The following is an 18323-nucleotide window of genomic DNA, read 5'->3' as shown; positions in this document are numbered from 1 at the left end:
TGAATCTCTGGAATTCTCTGCCTGTTGAAGTGGTGGAGGCTGCCTCGCTAAATATATTTAAGTCACGGGTAGATAGGTTTCTGACAGATAAGGGAATTAAGGGTTATGGGGAGAAAGCGGGAAAGTGGAACTGATCCACTTCAGATCAGCCATGATCTTATTGAATGGCGGGGCAGGCTCGAAGGGCTAGATGGCCTACTCCTGCTCCTATTTCTTATGTTCTTAAAGATTAGTGGGAAACTAGAGGATTGGGAAATCTTTAAAGGTCAACAGAAAGCCACAAAAAAACTATATAGAAAAATAAGAGTAAACTTGCTCAGAATATAAAAACAGATAGCGTAAGTTTCTACAGATATATAAAACGAAAAAGAGTGGCTAAAGTAAACATTGGTCCTGTATAGAACGAGAAGGGGAATGTAATAACTGGAAATGAGGAAATGGCCGAGGTATTGAACAGGTATTTTGTGTCGGTCTTCACAGTGGAAAACACAAATAACATGTGAAAAATTGATGACAGGAAGGTTATGGCAGGTGAGGACCTAGAAACTATCATTATCACAAAAGAGGTAGCGTTGGGCAAGTTAATGGGGCTAAAGGTAGACAAGTCTCCTGGTCCTGATGGAATGCATCCCAGGGTAATAAAAGAGATGGCAGGAGAAATAGCAAATGCACTAGTGGTAATTTACCAAAATTTGCTGGACTTTGGGGTGGTTCCTGCAGACTGGAAAACAGCAAATGTGATACCACTGTTTAAAAACAGAGATAGACAAAAGGTGAGTAACTATAGGCCGGTTAGATTAACATCAGTAGTGGGGAAAATGCTTCAATCGATCATCAAGGAACAAATAGTGAGACACCTGGATATAAATTGTCCCATTGGTAAGACACAGCATGAGTTCATGAAGGGAAGGTCATGTTTGATTAACTTGGTGGAATTCTTTGAGAACATTACATGTGCAGTGGGCAATGGGGAACCTGTGGATGTGGTGTATCTGGATCTCCAGAAGGCATTTGACAAGGTGCCGCACGAAAGGCTACTACATAAGATAAAGGTGTATAGTGTTACGGGTAATGTTTTAGCATGGATAGAGGATTGTTTAACTAACAGAAAGTAAAAAGTGGGGGTGAATGGGTGTTTTTCTGGTTGGCGATCAGTGACTAGTGGTGTGCCTCAGGGTTCAGTGTTGGGACCGCAATTGTTTATGATTTACATCGATGATTTGGAGTTGAGGACCAAGTGCAATGTGTCAAAATTCACAGATGACTCTAAGATGGGTGGCAGAGCAGAATATGTAGAGGATGCTGAGAATCTGCAAAGGGATATAGTCTAAGTGAGTGGGCGAGGGTCTGGCAGATGGAGTACAATGATGGTAAATGTGAGGTCATCCATTTTGGTCGGAATAACAACAAAATGGACTATTATTTAAATGGTAAAAAATTGCAGCATGCTGCTGTGCAGAGGGACCTGGGTGTCCTTGTACAGGAATCTCAAGGAGTTGGTTTGCAGGAACAGCAGGTAATTAAGAAGACAAATGGAATTTTATCCTTCATTGCTAGAGGGATGGAGTTTGAAAACAAGATTATGTTGCAGCTGTATAAGGTGCTGGTGAGGCCACACCTGGAGTTACTGTGTACAGCTTTGGTCTCCTTACTTGAGAAAGGATATACTGGCACTGGAGGGGGTGCAGAGGAGATTCACTAGGTTGATTCCTGAGTTGAGAGGGTTGGCTTATGAGGAGAGACTGAATAGACTGGGGCTATACTCATTGGAATTCAGAAGAATGAGGGGAGATCTTATAGAAACATATAAGATTATGAAGGGAATAGATAAGATAGAAGCAGGGAAGTTGTTTCCACTGGCGGGTGAAACTAGAACTAGGGGGGATAGCCTCAAAATAAGGGGAAGCAGATTTAGGACTGAGTTGAGGAGGAACTTCTTCACACAAAGAGTTATGAATCTGTGGAATTCCCTGCCCAGTGAAGCAGTTGAGGCTCCCTCATTGAATGTTTTTAAGGCAAGGATAGATAAATTTTATAACAGTGAGGGAATTAAGGGTTATGGTGAGCGGGCGGGTAAGTGGAGCTGAGTCCACGGAAAGATCAGCCATGATCTTATTGAATGGTGGAGCAGGATCGAGGGGCCAGATGACCGACTCCTGCCCCGAGTTGTTATGTCATTCAGATGTTGCGCAGGATGCTGTTGGGAGTTTCAGTTTGTACTCTGTACCAGTGAGCCCTTCAGTAACTCATCGCGTTTAGTTACAATCTGTGTTTGCAAACCGCATTTCTTTTTGATATAACCCACAATCCCAAACATAATTAGAACCTTGTAAGAAAAGGAGATTGCTGGTGACTCAGGATTTTGTTTTATCGACAACATGGAGAAATAAATTGTGGCTCCTCACTCTTCAAATATTCCAAACAAAACGAGAAACTGCCGGAAAATCAGGTCTGACGGCATCTGTGGAGAGAGAATAGAGCCTGAGCAGGTCTCCCAACGGGAATGGGATCGGGGGGAGAGAGGAGAGTGGAATCGGAGGGAGAGAGGGGAGTGGAATCGGAGGGAGCGAGGGGAGTGGAGTCGGAGGGAGTGGAATCGGAGGGAGTGGAATCGGAGGGAGCGAGGGGAGTGGAATCGGAGCGAGTGAGGGGAGTGGAATCGGAGGGAGCGAGGGGAGTGGAATCGGAGGGAGCGAGGGGAGTGGAGTCGGAGGGAGCGAGGGGAGTCAAATTGGAGGGAGCGAGGGGAGTGGAGTCGGAGGGAGTGAGGAGAGTGGAATCGGAGGGAGTGGAATCGGAGGGAGTGAGGGGAGTGAAATCGGAGCGAGTGGAATCGGAGGGAGTGAGGGGAGTGGAATCGGAGGGAGTGAGGGGAGTGGAATCGGAGGGAGTGAGGGGAGTGGAATCGGAGGGAGTGAGGGGAGTGGAATCGGAGGGAGTGGAATCAGAGGGAGCGAGGGGAGTGGAGTCGGAGGGAGCGAGGGGAGTGGAATCGGAGCGAGTGAGGGGAGTGAAATTGGAGCAAGTGAGGGGAGTGGAATCGGAGGGAGTGGAATCGGAGGGAGTGAAATCGGAGGGAGTGAAATCGGAGGGAGCGAGGGGAGTGGAATCAGAGGGAGCGAGGGGAGTGGAATCGGAGGGAGTGAGGGGAGTGGAATCGGAGGGAGTGAGGGGAGTGGAATCAGAGGGAGCGAGGGGAGTGGAATCGGAGGGAGCGAGGGGAGTGGAATCGGGGGGAGTGGAATCGGAGGGAGTGGAATCGGGGGGAGTGGAATCGGAGGGAGTGGAATTGGAGGGAGTGAGGGGAGTGGAATCGGAGGGAGTGGAATCGGGGGGAGTGGAATCGGAGGGAGTGGAATTGGAGGGAGTGAGGGGAGTGGAATCAGAGGGAGTGGAATCGGGGGGAGTGGAATCGGAGGGAGTGGAGTCGGGGGAGCGAGGGGAGTGGAATTGGAGGGAGCGAGGGGAGTGGAATCGGAGGGAGTGGAATCGGAGGGAGTGGAATCGGAGGGAGTGGAATCGGGGGGAGTGGAATTGGGGGGAGTGGAATCGGGGGGAGTGGAATCGGAGGGAGTGGAATCGGGGGGAGTGGAATCGGGGGGAGTGAGGGGAGTGGAATCGGAGGGAGTGAGGGGAGTGGAATCGGGGGGAGTGGAATCGGGGGGAGTGGAATCGGGGGGAGTGGAATCGGAGGGAGTGAGGGGAGTGGAATCGGGGGGAGTGGAATCGGAGGGAGTGGAATCGGGGGGAGTGGAATCGGGGGGAGTGGAATCGAGGGTATGAAGGAGATGTGTGTATTTGAAGATTTTGTGGCTCCGCAGTAGATTCATTTCTTACATTTTTGTTGGAATTCCTGACGTGTCTCTCTGTGTTTGAATCAGGGGTTTTGTGGCCTGATATGCATCGTCTGGCTGAGAGAGTGCAGCTGGAAGAGCTGACAAGGATTGGCATTCTCAAAGGCAGCGTGGCTGACATGATGAAAGTCTATTTAGGAGCAATCTTCATGCCTCACGGTCTGGGTCACCTCCTGGGATGTGACGTACATGATGTTGGCGGATACCCAGAGGTCAGTGCTCTGTTCCATCCTGCCCTGCTTTAACACGAGGAGAGAATCCAGCTTTAATTTTCTGTCACAGACCCGACTCACCGATAAACCAACAGCCCCCCCACCCCCCCCCCAAGTATTACCAATCCCCCTCACATTCCCAATCTCCCCCTCACATTCCCAATCTCCCCCTCACATTCCCAATCTCCCCCTCGCATTCCCAATCTCCCCCTCACATTCCCCGTCCCCCTCACATTCCCCGTCCCCCTCACATTCCCAATCTCCCCCTCACATTCCCCGTCCCCCTCACATTCCCCGTCCCCCTCACATTCCCAATCTCCCCCTCACATTCCCCGTCCCCCTCACATTCCCAATCTCCCCCTCGCATTCCCAATCTCCCCCTCACATTCCCAATCTCCCCCTCACATTCCCAATCTCCCCCTCGCATTCCCAATCTCCCCCTCACATTCCCAATCTCCCCCTCACATTCCCAATCTCCCCCTCACATTCCCAATCTCCCCCTCACATTCCCAATCTCCCCCTCGCATTCCCAATCTCCCCCTCACATTCCCAATCTCCCCCTCGCATTCCCAATCTCCCCCTCACATTCCCAATCTCCCCCTCACATTCCCCGTCCCCCTCACATTCCCAATCTCCCCCTCGCATTCCCAATCTCCCCCTCACATTCCCAATCTCCCCCTCGCATTCCCAATCTCCCCCTCACATTCCCAATCTCCCCCTCGCATTCCCAATCTCCCCCTCACATTCCCCGTCCCCCTCACATTCCCAATCTCCCCCTCACATTCCCAATCTCCCCCTCACATTCCCAATCTCCCCCTCACATTCCCAATCTCCCCCTCGCATTCCCAATCTCCCCCTCACATTCCCAATCTCCCCCTCGCATTCCCAATCTCCCCCTCGCATTCCCAATCTCCCCCTCACATTCCCAATCTCCCCCTCGCATTCCCAATCTCCCCCTCACATTCCCAATCTCCCCCTCGCATTCCCAATCTCCCCCTCGCATTCCCAATCTCCCCCTCGCATTCCCAATCTCCCCCTCACATTCCCAATCTCCCCCTCACATTCCCCGTCCCCCTCACATTCCCAATCTCCCCCTCACATTCCCAATCTCCCCCTCACATTCCCAATCTCCCCATCACATTCCCCGTCCCCCTCACATTCCCAATCTCCCCCTCGCATTCCCAATCTCCCCCTCACATTCCCAATCTCCCCCTCACATTCCCAATCTCCCCCTCACATTCCCAATCTCCCCCTCGCATTCCCCGTCCCTCTCACATTCCCAATCCCTTGGGAAGCTGTTCGCTTCCCCTCTGCTGGCTGCACCACCCTGAGTGTATAAATCAGGATAGTGAGAGCTAACGGGCTGTTTAACCATAGTGTGCATCACAGCTCAGCCAAAATCAGGTGTTGTTCCAGCAGAGTGCAATCCCAAGTTTAGTTTATTTATTAGTGTCACAAGTAGGCTTACATTAACACTGCAATGAAGTTACTGTGAAAATTCCTAGTCGCCATTCTTGAGGGCTTGTTTGGGTACACTGAGGGAGAGTTCAGCATGGCCAATACACTGGGAGGAAACCGGAGCACCCAGAGGAAACCCATGCAGACACGAGGAGAATGTGCAGACTCCACACAGACAGTGACCCAAGGCCGGAATCGAACCTGGGTCCCTGGTGCTGTGAGACAGCCGTGCTAACCCACTGGGCCACCGTGCCACCAATAGCTGATCGTCCCCCTGCAATCTTTTTCCTCATTCTCCTTTCTTTCATAAGAACATAAGAAATAGGAGCAGGAGTAGGCCATCTAGCCCTTCGAGCCTGCCCCACCATTCAATAAGATCATGGCTGATCTGTCGCTGCTCAGTTCCACATTCCCGCCCTCTCCCCATAACCCTTAATCCCCTCTCTTATCAAAAACCCATCAACCCGCTTCTTAAAAATATTTAGCGAGGCAGCCTCCACCACTTCAACGGGCAGAGAATTCCAGAGATTCACCACCCTTTGAGTGAAGAAGTTCTTCCTCAACTCCGTTCTAAACCGCCCCCCTTTTATCTTGAGGCTGTGCCCCCTAGTCCTACTGTCCTTTCTGAGCGGGAAGAGTCTCTCCACCTCTATCCTATCCATCCCATTCATCATCTTATACGTCTCAATGAGATCTCCCCTCATTCTTCTAAACTCTAACGAGTACAAGCCCAGTTTATTCAGCCTCTCCTCATAGTTTCTTCTCCCTCCCTCACTCCCTTCCCCCCTCATCCTCCCCTTTCCTCTCTCTCGTGCTTCTCCCCCCTCCTCTATCCCCCTTCCCTCTCCGCCCTTCCCTACACCCCCGTCCCCCATTCCCCCATCCCCATTCCCCCGTCCCCCATTTCCCCGTCCCCGTCCCCCATTTCCCCGTCCCCCATTTCCCCGTCCCCCATTTCCCCGTCCCCCATTTCCCCGTCCCCCATTCCCCCGTCCCCCATTTCCCCGTCCCCCATTTCCCCGTCCCCCATTTCCCCGTCCCCCATTCCCCCGTCCCCCATTTCCCCGTCCCCCATTTCCCCGTCCCCCATTCCCCCGTCCCCCATTCCCCCGTCCCCCATTTCCCCGTCCCCCATTCCCCCGTCCCCCATTCCCCCGTCCCCCATTTCCCCGTCCCCCATTCCCCCGTCCCCCATTTCCCTGTCCCCCATTTCCCCGTCCCCCATTTCCCCGTCCCCCATTCCCCTGTCCCCCATTCCTCGTCCCCCATTTCCCTGTCCCCCATTCCCCTGTCCCCCATTTCCCTGTCCCCCATTTCCCTGTCCCCCATTTCCCCGTCCCCCATTTCCCCGTCCCCCATTTCCCCGTCCCCCATTCCCCTGTCCCCCATTCCTCGTCCCCCATTTCCCTGTCCCCCGTTCCCCCATTCCCCGTCCCCATTCCCCCGTTCCCCCGTCCCCCATTTCCCCGTCCCCCATTTCCCCGTCCCCCATTTCCCCGTCCCCCATTCCTCGTCCCCCATTCCCCCGTCCCCCATTCCCCTGTCCCCCATTCCTCGTCCCCCATTCCTCGTCCCCCATTCCCCCGTCCCCCATTCCCCTGTCCCCCATTTCCCCGTCCCCCATTTCCCCGTCCCCCATTTCCCCGTCCCCCATTCCCCCGTCCCCCATTCCCCCGTCCCCCATTTCCCCGTCCCCCATTCCCCCGTCCCCCATTCCCCCGTCCCCCATTCCCCCGTCCCCCATTTCCCCGTCCCCCATTTCCCCGTCCCCCATTTCCCCGTCCCCCATTCCCCCGTCCCCCATTTCCCTGTCCCCCATTTCCCTGTCCCCCATTTCCCCGTCCCCCATTCCCCTGTCACCTCTTTCCCATTGCCCCTTCCCCCATCCCCCCTTCCCCCACCCCCCTGTTCTACTCTCTCTCTCACCAGTCTGCATCATTCCATGTGATTTGAGAGGTGAGAGGTCATTCATAAATCATCTACAATCAGCAGCTTTGGAATTTACTGCTAAAGTTCCTGCTGATTAAATGTCAAATTCATAAATTATTTCAGTCGGAATCAATTTGGCCGTTTCCATTTCCCAAAGGGCAGTTTTCCAATGTTGAAACTTGTGTTATTTCATTGGATAAATATATTCATAAATTTCTGTGAATCTTCGGCAAAACTGAAGATCCATCGAGGTCTGGATTAACGGGGTGGCGGGAGCGTAACAGGGCTCCAGGGACTGTAACACGGTGGTGAGAACTGTAATGGGGCAGTAGGAGGCATAATGGTGTGGCAGGATGCATTATAGGGGAGTAGGAACTGTAACAGGGCAGTGAGGAGCATAATGGGATGGCAGGGACTGTAATGGGGCAGTGGGGACTGTAATGGGCGGTGGGGAATGTAATGGGCAGTGAGGAGGGTAACAGGGCAGTTGGTGGTTAACGGGGCAGTGGGGACTGTAATGGGGCGGTGGGGAATGTAATGGGCGGTGGGGAGGGTGTAACTGGTTTCAGTGATCTCCTGTTGCTGTATTCTGTGTGGCTGAGGGCTCGTTGCTGTGTTGCAGGGTGTGGATCGTATCGATGAGCCTGGACTCCGCAGTCTCCGTACCACACGCAGTCTGCTCCAGGGGATGGTGCTGACCATCGAGCCAGGAATCTATTTCATCGACACCCTCTTGGATCAGGCTCTTGCAAACCCGGCCCAGGCTTCGTTCATCAATAATGACATCCTGTCTCGGTTCCGAGGATTTGGTGGTGTGAGTACTCAGCAGTATTTACCATGGGTATTCCCAGAGTCTGACAGCACCACAGGAGCCCCTGTGGCTGTGCAGGGTAACAAACTCTGTCCTTCATTTACCTTCTATTCAGGGAAAGAACTGAATACTTTTCATCAAGGTCGCAACACTGTAGAGGGAGTTTTACTCTGTATCTAACCCCGTGCTGTACCTGTCCTGGGAGTGTTTGATGGGGGGACAGTGTAGAGGGAGCTTTACTCTGTATCTAACCCCGTGCTGTACCTGTCCTGCGAGTGTTTGATGGGGACAGTGTAGAGGGAGCTTTACTCTGTATCTAACCCCGTGCTGTACCTGTCCTGGGAGTGTTTGATGGGGACAGTGTAGAGGGAGCTTTACTCTGTATCTAACCCCGTGCTGTACCTGTCCTGGGAGTGTTTGATGGGGACAGTGTAGAGGGAGCTTTACTCTGTATCTAACCCCGTGCTGTACCTGTCCTGGGAGTGTTTGATGGGGGGACAGTGTAGAGGGAGCTTTATTCTGTATCTAACCCCATGCTGTACCTGTCCTGGGAGTGTTTGATGGGGACAGTGTAGAGGGAGCTTTACTCTGTATCTAACCCCGTGCTGTACCTGTCCTGGGAGTGTTTGATGGAGGTACAGTGTAGAGGGAGCTTTACTCTGTATCTAACCCCGTGCTGTACCTGTCCTGGGAGTGTTTGATGGGGACAGCGTAGAGGGAGCTTTACTCTGTATCTAACCCCGTGCTGTACCTGTCCTGGGAGTGTTTGATGGGGACAGTGTAGAGGGAGCTTTACTCTGTATCTAACCCCATGCTGTACCTGTCCTGGGAGTGTTTGATGGGGACAGTGTAGAGGGAGCTTTACTCTGTATCTAACCCTGTGCTGTACCTGTCCTGGGAGTGTTTGATGGGGGGACAGCGTAGAGGGAGCTTTACTCTGTATCTAACCCCGTGCTGGTACCTGTCCTGGGAGTGTTTGATGGGGGGACAGTGTAGAGGGAGCTTTACTCTGTATCTAACCCCGTGCTGTACCTGTCCTGATGACGTCAGCATTTTTAATCATGAATGTTCTGTGAATGGGCTGGAGGGAGTGGAGTGATTCTGTGTCTCAAGGACGTGATGTAATGTGTGAGCACTGAGCAGGTCAGAGGGATGGGATGTGTGCGCCTGGGCTATTTTTACTCTGACTGTAATGCGAGGTCAGTGTATAATTACCACAGCAATCGCGTGGGAGTAACCTCCCATTAACTGCCTGCTAGATTTACACCTGATCTGATAGGAGGTTTATTGAAGGCTTTGTGACTAGTCACTGATAAGATAGACGGGTATAAACTCAGTGTTCGGGTGGTTTCTTTAGGAGATAATTTTAGAGAAGTTTGGGGTGTGTAATAAATCACATATTAGTTTTGACTTGATTGGCACAAATGCTCACAGCAGCAAGTTGTGTCGGCAGTGACGGAACTACGGACTTAACCCCTTCCTGCCCATCCCAACCTCTGAACTGTCCAGTCGCCCAATCACTGACCCTCTGGAACCTGACAGCTTGACCCCATCACTGACGGTTGCTGATATCAATCTGTGCTGCTCATATTTCTCAGGCTTCTGCTGCTTCCACCATCCTTCCAGGCAGTGAACTCCAGATCGCAGCAACTCACTGGGGAAATATGTTTGTTAATGTCCCCTCTGGTTCTTGTACCAATTCCCTTAAATCCGTGTCCCTCTGATAATCGATCGCATCAAAATCCTAGCTCTGTGTGAACCCTTTGTGATTTTGAACACCTCTAGAGATCTCCCTTTACTCTAAGGAGATCAGGTCCACTTTCTGCAATCTCCCCACATAAACTAATATCCTCATTGGTAATATCTATAAATGGTTTGGAGGAAAATGTAACTGGTTTGATTAATAAGTTTGCGAACAACACAAAGGTTGGTGGATTTGTGGATAGCGATGAGGACCATCAGAGAATACAGCAGGATATAGATCAGTTGGAGACTTGGGCGGAGAGATGGCAGATGGAGTTTAATCCGGACAAATGTGAGGTAATGCATTTTGGAAGGTCTAATACAGATAGGAAATATACAGTAAATGGCAGAACCCTTAAGAGTATTGATAGGCAGAGGGATCTGGGTGTACAGGCACACAGGTCACTGAAAGTGACAATGCAGGTGGAGAAGGGAGTCAAGAAGGCATACGACATGCTTGCCTGCATCAGCCGGGGTATTGAGTTTAAAAATTGACAAGTCATGTTGCAGCTTTATAGAACCTTAGTGAGGCTGCACTTGGAATGTAGTGTTCAATTCTGGTCACCACACTACCAGAAGGATGTGGAGGCTTTGGAGAGGGTACAGAAAAGATTTCCCAGGATGTTGCCTGGTATGGAGGGTATTAGCTATGAGGAGAGGTTGGAGAAACTTGGTTTGTTCTCACTGGAATGATGGATGTTGAGGGGAGACCTGATAGAAGTCTACAAGATTATGAGAGGCATGGACAGAGTGGATAATCAGAAGCTTTTTCCCAGGGTGGAAGGGTCAAATACTCGGGGGCACAGGTTTAAGGTGCGAGGGGCAAGGTTTAAAGGAGATGTACGAGGCAGATTTTTTACACAAAGGGTGATGGGTGCCTGGGACTCGTTGTTGGGGGAGGGAGTGGAAGCGGATACGATAGTGAGTTTTAAGAGACATCTTGACAAGTACATGAATAGGATGGGAATAGAGGGATATGGTCCCCGGAAGGGTAGGGGTTTTAGTTCAGTCGGGGGCAGCACAGTCAGTGCAGGCTTGGAGGGGCTGAAGGGCCTGTTCCTGTGCTGGAATTTTCTCTTTTTTTGTATTCACCATCTCCAAGGCATTGCCATCCTGAACTTTCCTTCCGAAAGATGACAGCGTAGGATCTCACACTGTCTCCTTTCGGGATCAGCAATGCTTTTGGAGGATTTGGCGGAAACTCTGTCCCATTCATAAAATAATGAGTTCTGTAAGGAAAGTGGAATAGTGTGGATAATCCTCTACCACTTCCCAGCCATCCTGCAGGAACTCCTGCAGAGTCTGTCCAGAGGGAATATTGCGAGGGGGGAGGGAATTGGGTTAATACGAGAGGGTGAGTTGACACAGGCGATGGGGATCTGGTTTACTGAGTGCTGAGATCTATCTGGTTGGGTCTGGAATGATTGGAGGACGGTGAAGGGCGGTGAGCCAATCCCAGAGGACACCAAATCTGGCTTTGCCCAGTACGGATTCCTGATTGGACAGAGATGGAGATGGTCAGTCCTGATCTTGGATCCAATCAGACCAGCTGAGAACTGATTGGGGTTTACACGGGGACTGATTGGGGTTTACACAGAGACTGATTGGGGTTTACACGGGGACTGATTGGGGTTTACACGGGGACTGATTGGGGTTTACACAGAGACTGATTGGGGTTTACATGGGGACTGATTGGGGTTTACACAGAGACTGATTGGGGTTTACACGGGGACTGATTGGGGTTTACACAGAGACTGATTGGGGTTTACACGGGGACTGATTGGGGTTTACACGGGGACTGATTGGGGTTTACACAGAGACTGATTGGGGTTTACATGGGGACTGATTGGGGTTTACACGGGGACTGATTGGGGTTTACACAGAGACTGATTGGGGTTTACATGGGGACTGATTGGGGTTTACACGGGGACTGATTGGGGTTTACACGGGGACTGATTGGGGTTTACACGGGGACTGATTGGGGTTTACACAGAGACTGATTGGGGTTTACACGGGGACTGATTGGGGTTTACACGGGGACTGATTGGGGTTTACACAGAGACTGATTGGGGTTTACATGGGGACTGATTGGGGTTTACACGGGGTCTGATTGGGGTTTACACGGGGACTGATTGGGGTTTACACAGAGACTGATTGGGGTTTACACGGGGATGGATGTGAAGAATTTGCTCTAAGGTTCCACTGGTTAAATTTTGACCATGGCCGATCTTTGCGAGACTATGATGGGATCATCATTCTTGAACTGTACCCAAGGGGGAATCCAGTGAATCCTTGGGGAAATCGGGTGGTGTGGCCATGGACGGGCTTGCTGAGGGGGGGTGATGATGGTTTTAAGTTGGAGTCACAGGAGTTGATCAGCAGTGGGGTGGTGGAGCCTCTAGTTTGATGTTGGTTTCGGAGTATGTTCAGTGACGTGTTTGGATGGTTTGGATCAGGAACAAAGGTCTCTCCCTTCCTCCCCTGAGACTCTTCTCCCCTCACCCTCTAACTCCTTTCTGAGGCAGTAATGAGGGAGTGCAGCACTGCCTGAGGTCCTGTTTTGTTGTTGAGGGTCGGGGTGGTTAGGGTTATTTTATTCCTGTTGCAACATCTCAGATAGATCAGCTGGGTTTTTATTAAACAGTCTGTGGGATGTTCCTCTGTAGATATTGGTCAGAGTTTGAGTTCCTTTGCAGTCTGTGTGTGGATGGGGTTGGGGTGCGGGTGGTTTGTGTTCGTCACTGAGCTGTCCTGTCTTTGCAGGTTCGCATTGAGGACGATATTGCAGTGACCAGCAGTGGGATGGAGCTGTTGACGTGTGTGCCGCGCACTGTGGAGGAAATCGAGGCCTTCATGGCGGAAGGTTCTGGATCCACCAAGCAGTTTGGGCAAATTTCGGGTCAGGTGGCCTGAATTCCGCACTGCCATTGGCTGTTTGCTTTGCCCTATATCTGGGCAGCTTAACGATCAGCGTCTCAAATCCAAATCAAACGTGTGATCAAAATTCCACACAAATAACGATGCAGAAATCTGAAATCTTACACCATTTGAAATCAGTGGTAGCAGCTCGCCGTCTGAGGCAGAGAGTGAAATCTCAGCTCGAGTTATCAACATTACACACATACACGGAAAGCCGTCTGCAGACACACATGTTCATACAGACACATACAAACGTGCACACACACACACACACACACACACACACACACACACACACACACACACACACACAGAATGGCTGATTGAGTTTGAGTGTTAAATCGACAGTCAGATTCTAGCTCTCGACTGTTATCTGTTGGGGACAATCTGCTCACCCTCTCTGCCTCATAGTCCCCAACAGGAGGCTGAATCCAGGCCCTTCACTCACCTTTCTGCATCCAGAATTTTGAACAGCAGTTTCTGTCTGTAAATCCAGAACAACACCACCCACTAAGGAATAAAACCTGAGCATCCACGAGGGGGCGCGTGGGGAGAGAGGGGACGCGCGGGGAGAGAGGGGATGCAGGGGAGAGGGGGTGCAGGGAGAGGGGATGCAGGGAGAGGGGGCGCAGAGGGAGTGGGGTCGTGGGGAGAGAGAGAGGCTGTGGGGAGAAGTGTGTGAAAATCCCCCTCAATGGAGTGAACCCTGAGATTGGGAAATGCAATGTGACCAGGCAGAGTGGTCTCTCCCGGGCAGGGTGGTCTCTGTCCCCCCACCAGCCCCCAACCGGGCAGGGTGGTCTCCCCTGGGAAGGGGGGGTCTCGAATCAGCCATTTCTCCTCCCAGTTTGAATGTCAGCAAGAGGTAGATGTGAAAATCTATTTGTGCCACGTGTGACTAATGAAGCGAATCTTCTCTATAAAAATTACTGTAAATTCCTTTGTATCTTTCTGCAATAAAGCAATTACATTTCAGAAAGTCTGTTGCTGCTGTGAGGGGGGGAATGGGGGGGGGGGTAGAGGGGATGATGGCTTGGTGGGGGGGGTGGGTTGGTGGTGGGGGAGGTTGGGGGGGGCTGTTGGTGAAGGTTGGGGGGGAGGTGTGGGGGGGGGGCGCAGTGGTGAAGGTTGGGGGGGGTGGTGTGGTGGTGGAGGGGGGAGGTTGGGGGGTGATGGTAGTGGAGGGGGAGGTTTGTGGTTGGGGGGGTGGTGGCGGTGGAGGGAGAGGTTGTGGGGGTGTGGTGGTTGGGGGGGGAGGTCGGGGGGGATGTGGTGGATTGGGGGGGGGGAGGCTGGGGGGGGGGGGGGGCGTGGTGTGGTGGTGGAGGGGGGAGGTCGGGGGGGGTGGTTGTGGGGGCGTGGTGGCTGGGGGGGGGAGGGGGGAGAGTTTGGGGGGGGGTGCAATTTAGAGGAACGAGATGTACAGACAGCCGTGTTGCTGGTGATTGGTCAGTGATGGGAACTGAGCACCAGTCTACTTCCTGACCCTCGACCCCTGACCCTTGAGAAGTTCACTGTTGGCCCCTGAACAACAACTTGTACTTATATAGAATCTTTAATGTAGTCAAATATTCCAGCATGCTTCACACCATTAATATAAAGGAAATTTTACAGTAACTTCATTGCAGTGTTAATATAAACCTCACTTGTGACTAATAAATAAACTTTAACTGGCAGTGAGTGAAATCAGGAGCGATGGGGAAAGGTTATTACAGCAACGTTGCAGCACCAGGTTTCACGGAAAACACCAGCAGAGAGTTTCAGGGAGGGAATTCCGGAGACTGGGACACAGGCAGCTGACAGGGAGGGTGGCAGGGACTGGAGGATGTTACAGAGATAGGGAGCAGTGTAGGGGGCTGGAGGCAGGGCAGGGGGGGTGGGGGGGTGGTGACAGAGATAGGGAGGGGGTGTAGGGGTGGGAGCAGGTTACAGGGACAGGGAGGGGTGTAGGGGGCTGGAGGGAGTTACAGAGATCGGGAGTAGGGGCTGGAACAGCGTGAGGCCGGTATGGAATAGGAGTTAGCCAAGCCTGGCTGTGAAATATTCAGTTACTCTGGTTACAGTTCACTGGAGCTGTTAGCCTCCTGGTGATGATAAATAGCTCCTCACTGCTCGATCCTCATTGGATGGTATTCAAGTGGTTATGGTGAACTTGATATCCAATGGGGTTTCCCTGTACAGCTTCAAGCCCCTGCTCACAGTGACATCAAATAGTTCCTGGAGACGAGGGGGTCGGTTCCTGAACCAGCTGAGAATATAACCGGTGTCGGTAAACGAGGATATAAAGGGCATGGGTAGTAAGTTTGTAGATGACACCAAGATTGGTGACAGAGTGGACAGTGAAGAAAGTTATCTCCAATTACAACGGGATCTTGATCAATTGGGCAATTGGGCTGACAAATGGCAGATGGAGTTTAATTTAGACAAATGTGAGGTGATGCATTTTGGCAGATTGAACCAGGGCAGGACTTACTCAGTTAATGATAGGGTACTGGGGAGAGTTACAGAACAAAGACAGCACTTGATGATTTGTGTTGTAAAGAGAGGCTGGGACATTTTTCTCTGGAGCATAGGAGGCTGAGGGGTGATCTTATAGAGGTCTATAAAATAATGAGGGGCATAGATCAGCGAGATAGTCAATATCTTTTCCCAAAGGTAGGGGAGTCTAAAACTAGAGGGTATAGGTTTAAGGTGAGAGGGGAGAGATACAGAAGGGTCCAGAGGGGCAATTTTTTCACACAGAGGGTGGCGAGTGGAACGAGCTGCCAGAGGCAGTAATAGAGGTGGGTACAATTTTGACTTTTAAAAAGCATTTAGATAATTATTATGGGTATAGTGGGATATGGGGCAATTGAGATTAGGGGTTTAAATAAAAGGCATGAACAAGTTGGGCCAAAAGGCCTGTTTCCATCATGTAAACCTCTCTGATTCTATGGCTGAGGTTATTCATGAAGACTTCGCCTTCTCAACCGTGCCCCTTGCCTGAGGTGTGGGGACCCTCAGGTTAAATCACCCCCAGTCAGTTCACCCTCTCACGGTGGGGGGGGGGGGGGCGGCCTCTGGGACGATGCGGATTTCTGTCGGTCGATTAATACCCAGAGACTGGGAGCAATGGAGATGAAAACTCATCCACTGTGACAGGGATTTATATTCAGTTAATAAAATCTGCAGTCAGGAATTGTCAGTGGGGTGTGAGGCCTCAGTATTGTCTCCCGCGCTCTCCATGGGGTCTGCTGCTTACAGATGTTGACACTATCACACAGCTGTTGGGGCAAACAGTAAAACTAACCACAGGAACTCTGACCATTAACAAGGACAGTGCAACATCTGCAGACGTCATGTGATCAGGCCAATGCTCCAAATGTCACATGATCAAACTTGTCTCCAATCAGAAGTGACGATCCATCTCGATTCAGGCCGGTTGCAGACACTAACCTCTCGGGGGTGTTGAGCCGGTCCACACAAACTCTCCTCAGCTTTGACTCCACGCTGCCCAGTCACACAGTCTACCAGGGAGCAGGAGAAATGTCCCCCTCGTTCCCGAGAACGTGTCCACAGGTTTTGTCCAGCTGCTGCTCACTCCACGTCTCTAATCGGAATTCTTCTGGTTTCTGAGTTTCCGAAGGGTTTAGAAGAAATCCATCCTCAGTAACTCCAAACCGCACCATCTGCCTCACTGCCAGATCCACTGCGTGAGGCTCATTTCCAATCCACAATTCCAAACCTGGATCCACAGTGACACATCAACCTGAAAGGGTTAATCCATGTCCCTAATAAACTCTTCACTGGAAATACCCGTTTACAGAATGACTGTTCCCATGTACTTTAAAAGAACAAAGTTAATTATTAAACTTTTTATAAGCAGCAGACTTGGGACTCTGAATAATACAATTTCAGACTGAAGTCAGATTGAACTGTTGAGGGGGAAGTAAGGAATCACCTTGTCCCCACCCTGCTCCCGCTCACTCCCTCCCCAGTCCCAGCTCCCGCGTTCCATGTTGGTTTCAGATTACTGATCAGATAGACAGAACAGGATGAGATGATGCATGTTGAGAGGACTAACAAGACAAAGAAATATAAAGTGAAGGGTCAGACACCAGAAAGTAGAGGATCAGAGGGAGCTTGTGCATGCCCAAGATTCCTGAAGACAGCAGGGCAGGTAGATAAGGTGTTTTAAGGAGGCTATGGGATACTTGCCTTTACTAACCCAAGCATAGAGAATAAGAGCAGTGAGGTTATGGTGGAACTGTATAAAATGCTGGTTAGGCCACAGCTAGAACACTGTGCAGTTCTGGTCACCACTGTTGTGAAGTTGGGGAGTGTAATTGTAGATTGAGAGGTAGTTGGTGTTTGTGAAATAGTAATGGTCCGTTAAAAGGTGGTGCTTTGGCTGTGCTTAGAGAGTTAAAATGCAAGTACACAGACAGTCCATTTGTATCAAAAGACTAAGCAGCAGTGTTACCAAGGCAATAGATTTTTGAATTTAGCCACTCAATTTGAATCAGGCACTTAGATACCAAAAACCTATTAAATTTAAATCTGATGGTTTTAAAAACCCAGAACCAATCTTATTGTTGGAAATATTGATATTCATCACAGCTCTAAAAGAAGGGGCCAGTGGGACAAAGAGGGAAGAGCAACTGCCACCCATCAGAGCTAACAGCAATTTTAACTCTCAAGAGAGAAAGAGAGAATTGCTGGCTCTCATAGCTTCATCTGTGTCTTAAAGAAAGCACCACCTAGATAGCAAAGATACCAAAGAAAAAAAAAGTTCCAAACAAAAGAATCAACAGAGAAGGCCCCAACTATTCCGGAAGGCACAAAACCTCGTTGTAATTTAGAGAGTGACTAAATTCTATTTGTTAATGAGTGGGAATTGTATTTATTTGCAAAGCATTCCATTAGAATCTTGTTTTATTCAGAATAGTTAATAGAAGGGATTTATTCAGTTTGTTAATAGTTTAGTCAATTGATCACTGTTAGCTAAATGAATAGTTACGTGTTGATTTGAGGGTGACTGAACCATAGAACCATAGACGATTACAGCTCATAAACAGGCCTTTTGGCCCTTCTTGTCTGTGCTGAACCATTTTTTGCCTAGTCACACTGACCTGCACTTGGACCATATCCCTCCACACCCCTCTCATCCACGAACTCATCCAAGTGTTAAAAGTGACCCCGCATTTACCACTTTATCCGGCAGCTCATTCCACACTCCCACCACTCTCTGTATGAAGAAGACCCCCCCCCAATATTCCCTTTAAACTTTTCTCCTTTCACCCTTAACCCATGCCCTCTGGTTTTTTTTTCTCCCCTAGCCTCAGTGGAAAAAGCCTGCTTACATTCACTTTCTGTTTTGAATGCAGGGTGTGACAGCGAGGGAGGGAGGTTGTATTG

The 18323-nt window shown here is 50.7% G+C and overlaps 1 protein-coding gene across 1 annotated transcript in view; it reads left to right on the top strand.

Annotated features, from left to right (window-relative positions):
- The window catches only part of LOC145341756 (xaa-Pro dipeptidase-like), a 36297-nt gene extending 22816 nt beyond the window's left edge, over positions 1 to 13481 (top strand). Inside the window, exons 2-4 of the mRNA XM_080186665.1 lie at positions 3882 to 4066; positions 8076 to 8267; positions 12771 to 13481. Of these exons, the coding sequence (XP_080042791.1) occupies positions 3882 to 4066; positions 8076 to 8267; positions 12771 to 12920 (527 nt within the window). The 3' untranslated portion in view covers positions 12921 to 13481. The remainder of the gene's footprint in view (positions 1 to 3881; positions 4067 to 8075; positions 8268 to 12770) is intronic.
- The last annotated feature ends 4842 nt before the right edge of the window (positions 13482 to 18323 follow it).

This window comes from Carcharhinus amblyrhynchos, chromosome 4 (assembly GCF_965287045.1).
Source record: "Carcharhinus amblyrhynchos chromosome 4, sCarAmb.v2.hapA, whole genome shotgun sequence".
In the NCBI taxonomy this organism is placed as follows: domain Eukaryota; kingdom Metazoa; phylum Chordata; class Chondrichthyes; order Carcharhiniformes; family Carcharhinidae; genus Carcharhinus; species Carcharhinus amblyrhynchos.
This window is presented reverse-complemented; position numbering and strand designations above follow the sequence as displayed.